This window comes from Nicotiana attenuata, unplaced genomic scaffold (genome assembly GCF_001879085.1).
Source record: "Nicotiana attenuata strain UT unplaced genomic scaffold, NIATTr2, whole genome shotgun sequence".
NCBI lineage: Eukaryota > Viridiplantae > Streptophyta > Magnoliopsida > Solanales > Solanaceae > Nicotiana > Nicotiana attenuata.
Genome location: NW_017670793.1, coordinates 377,235 through 380,476, shown reverse-complemented (window position 1 = coordinate 380,476; position 3,242 = coordinate 377,235). Strand labels below are relative to the sequence as shown.

Here is a 3,242-nt window from a genome sequence, read left to right as displayed (position 1 = left end):
TGACATTCCTTTTGTGCTGTGGGATTTCTGGTCATTGTGGTGCTTGGGTGTGTGTTTTTGGAGGGAAGGTGGACTGTTGTTAGGGCTCCCAGAGGAAGGATTCATCCATAGCCATGTGAAGAAGAGTTACAGGAGGAAGTAGAGGCTGCATGATTGGAGGGTAGTCTGATTTTAGTGGATTTCCTATGCCTGAAAGCAGGGGTGTCTATGGAATCATGATATACCTGTCCCCTGATATGGTTAGGAAGAGATGAAAGGTTGTTAAAGCTGGTAAGGCTGGGGAGTTCGTGGCTAAGCTTAGAGAGGGAGTCAGCTAGACAATTGGCCTCTCTATAGACATGAGTGGATATGAAATTTTCACATTGGGAGCACAGATTCTTTAAGTGTAGCAGTTTCATGTGAAGAGGCCATGGGGGTTCACTTTTGTTGTTTAGCCATTGGATTAGCAGAGTAGAATCAGATTCTAGGTGAATGCTGGTGAAGCCATTGGATAGACATCGTTGGATGCCTAGGATAGCAGCTTCAGTTTCAGCAATGTTATTGGTACCCTCTCCCAGAGGAGCTGCAATGGCATGAACAAATTCACTAGATTGTCCCCTGATAATCACCCCAGCTCCTATCCTTCCTGGATTATTTAAAGCACTCCCATCACTGTTGATCTTCACATAGGGAGCAAGAGGTTTGGTCCAAATGACTTGGGTACAAGAGGTCATGTGGGTGATCTGCTCAAGGAGGGGGTACAATTGGATCCATTTGGTAGGCCATTTGATTTCAGGGTAAGTTTGCTCTCAAGAGCAGGTTGATGTCTGAATTAATTGCAAAGAGGACCCTGGTAAGAGATGATGGTTTTGATCCATATCTAGCACTACACTTATTTTTCCATCGATTCCAACAAATAATTATAGGCATGGTGTCTAGGGTCAATCTGTGGACAGAATTATGATTCTTGTGAATCTACCATTTCATTAGCAGCATTCTTAAAGGTATGTCTTCTGTGTGTATGCCTGCAATGCTCCCATATTTTTTCCAAACAATCCTTGCAAAGTTTCCCAAACTGAAAATGTTCTCAACTGTTTCATTAGCATACGTGGAGCAACATACACACCTAGAGACTGTTGGGTTGCTGAACATGAGGACCCTGTCATCAGTTGGAAGTTTATTCCTTAAAGCTCTCCATAAGCAAAAGGACCATTTGAAGGGAATTTTCTTGTGCCAAGTCATTATATTGGATATATTGGGTTGTCTTTTTGTTCTCAGCAGTTCCCAAGCAGACGCACAAGTGAATTTCCCTGTTATGGTTGGTTTCCATATGGCTTTATCAGGGGTATTGGGGCTAAAATGAATGGTGGTTTGAATGATCTGAGGGATTTTATGGGGAGGGGCTATTTCATTGAGCTTCTGAAGGTTCCATTGATCACCTTCCCAGAAATAGGATATAGTTAACTTGCCAGGTCTGCCTCTTGTAGTTCTTTGGAGAGCCAAAGGGCCATCTCCTAGCCACTTGTCCCACCAGAAACTGCTAGAGCCAGAATGGAGCCTCCAAATAATAGCCTTCTCAGCATCTTTCTTGTTGTACATCATCCTCTTCCAAGCTTGGGATTGCCTAGATTCCCATTTTCTTTTGATGGGATGGGATCTTTGACAGTTTTTGGCCTTAAGGAAGGAACTCCAAAGGGAATCATTGGTTCTAAAGCGCCACCATTGCTTAAACTCCATAGCTTTGCATACTTCAGCAATTGATTTGAAACCAATTCCTCCCTCATTGACAGGATAGGATAATTTATGCCAAGAGGCCCAGTGGTACTTGAGTTTGTCCTTTTCCATGCCCCAAAAGAAATTAGCCATCAGCCTCTCAATCTGCTTCATCACTATTTTAGGAGGGGAAATGGCTGATAGAAGGTGAATAGGTAAGGATTGTAGAACATATTTGATTAGAGTTGCCCTTCCTCCATATGAAAGCATCTTCCCATGCCACCCTTTAGTTCTCCCCACCACTTTAGCAATGAGATTATTGAAGTGAGAAATTCTAAGCCTTCCTATGTACAGAGGACATCCCAAATAGGTTAAGGGTGAGGCTTTTCTTGTGAAACCAGTGAGAGAGTGGATTTTTCTCACAGTAGACTGCCTAACACAAGCTGCTGTCATGAAGTGACTTTTGCTCTTGTTGATTTGTTTTCCTGAAATGTCTTCATATGTTTTCAGAATCCACATGATCCTTTTCAGTGATGATCTGCTTCCTGATGAGAAAATAATGATATCATCTGCAAAGCTGAGATGATTGATCTGGGGGTCTCTTCTCTGCATATAAAACCCATTGAAGAACTGATCATTGGTAAGCATGTTGAGCATTCTGGAAAGCAATTCTGCCCCTAGTATGAAGAGGGAAGGAGCCAAGGGATCTCCTTGTTTCAAACCTCTAGAGGACTGGAAAAAACCACATCTGAGGCCATTTATAATGACAGAATACTAGTTATTAGACAATGTCCTCCAAATCATATCAATGACCATCTCATTAAAACCCATCCTCATCATCATAATGCAAGTGTAGGCCCAGGATATTCTGTCATAAGCTTTGGCCATATCAAGTTTGATAACTACATTAGATCCAGCATTTGGTTTCTTGATCCCATGGACAATTTCCTATGCTAACATGATGTTTTCTGAGATGTTTCTTCCTTTTACAAAACTTGATTGGTTGTCTGAGATGACTCTAGGAAGAATAGGTGCCAATCTTGAAGAAATGACTTTGGAGATTACTTTGTTGATGAAGTTGCTTAAACTGATTGGTCTGAATTCTGTTAGAGAGTTGGGGAATTCCACTTTGGGAAGCATGACTATACAAGCATTAGTCATGTATTTGGGCATTGAGCTCCCTCCAAAGAAATCCAGAACCACATTCAAAAGGTCAGTTTTAATAATGTCCCAGCATGCTTGGTAGAATTTACCATTCATACCATCTGGACCAGCAGCACTTGTGGGACTCATTGAAAAAACCACTTCTTTGAGTTAAGCCAAAGTGGGATCAGTAGTGAGAGAGGTATTGTCTTCTGGGGTTATCAAGGAGGGGATACATGAAAGAAGGTCCTCTCTAATGTGGCCCCCTGGTTCTGAAAATAATTCTTGAAAATAATCACAGGCAGCATCCCCAATAGCATTGTCCCCATGAACCCAAGTACCCTCTGCATTCTTGATTTTGTGAATGAATAGTTTCCTTCTCCTTCCCCTAATGAGGCTGTGGAAGT

The 3,242-nt window shown here is 42.0% G+C and overlaps 1 protein-coding gene across 1 annotated transcript; it reads right to left on the bottom strand.

Moving 5' to 3' along the window:
- Nucleotides 1-954: 954 nt before the first annotated feature.
- LOC109243378 lies at nucleotides 955-2,985 on the bottom strand. The gene is made up of 2 exons (XM_019410304.1): nucleotides 2,651-2,985; nucleotides 955-2,440 (listed from the first exon to the last, which is right to left on the bottom strand). Exons 1-2 carry the CDS (start codon nucleotides 2,983-2,985, stop codon nucleotides 955-957), a joined length of 1,821 nt encoding a protein of 606 aa, XP_019265849.1.
- Between the last annotated feature and the right edge of the window lie 257 nt (nucleotides 2,986-3,242).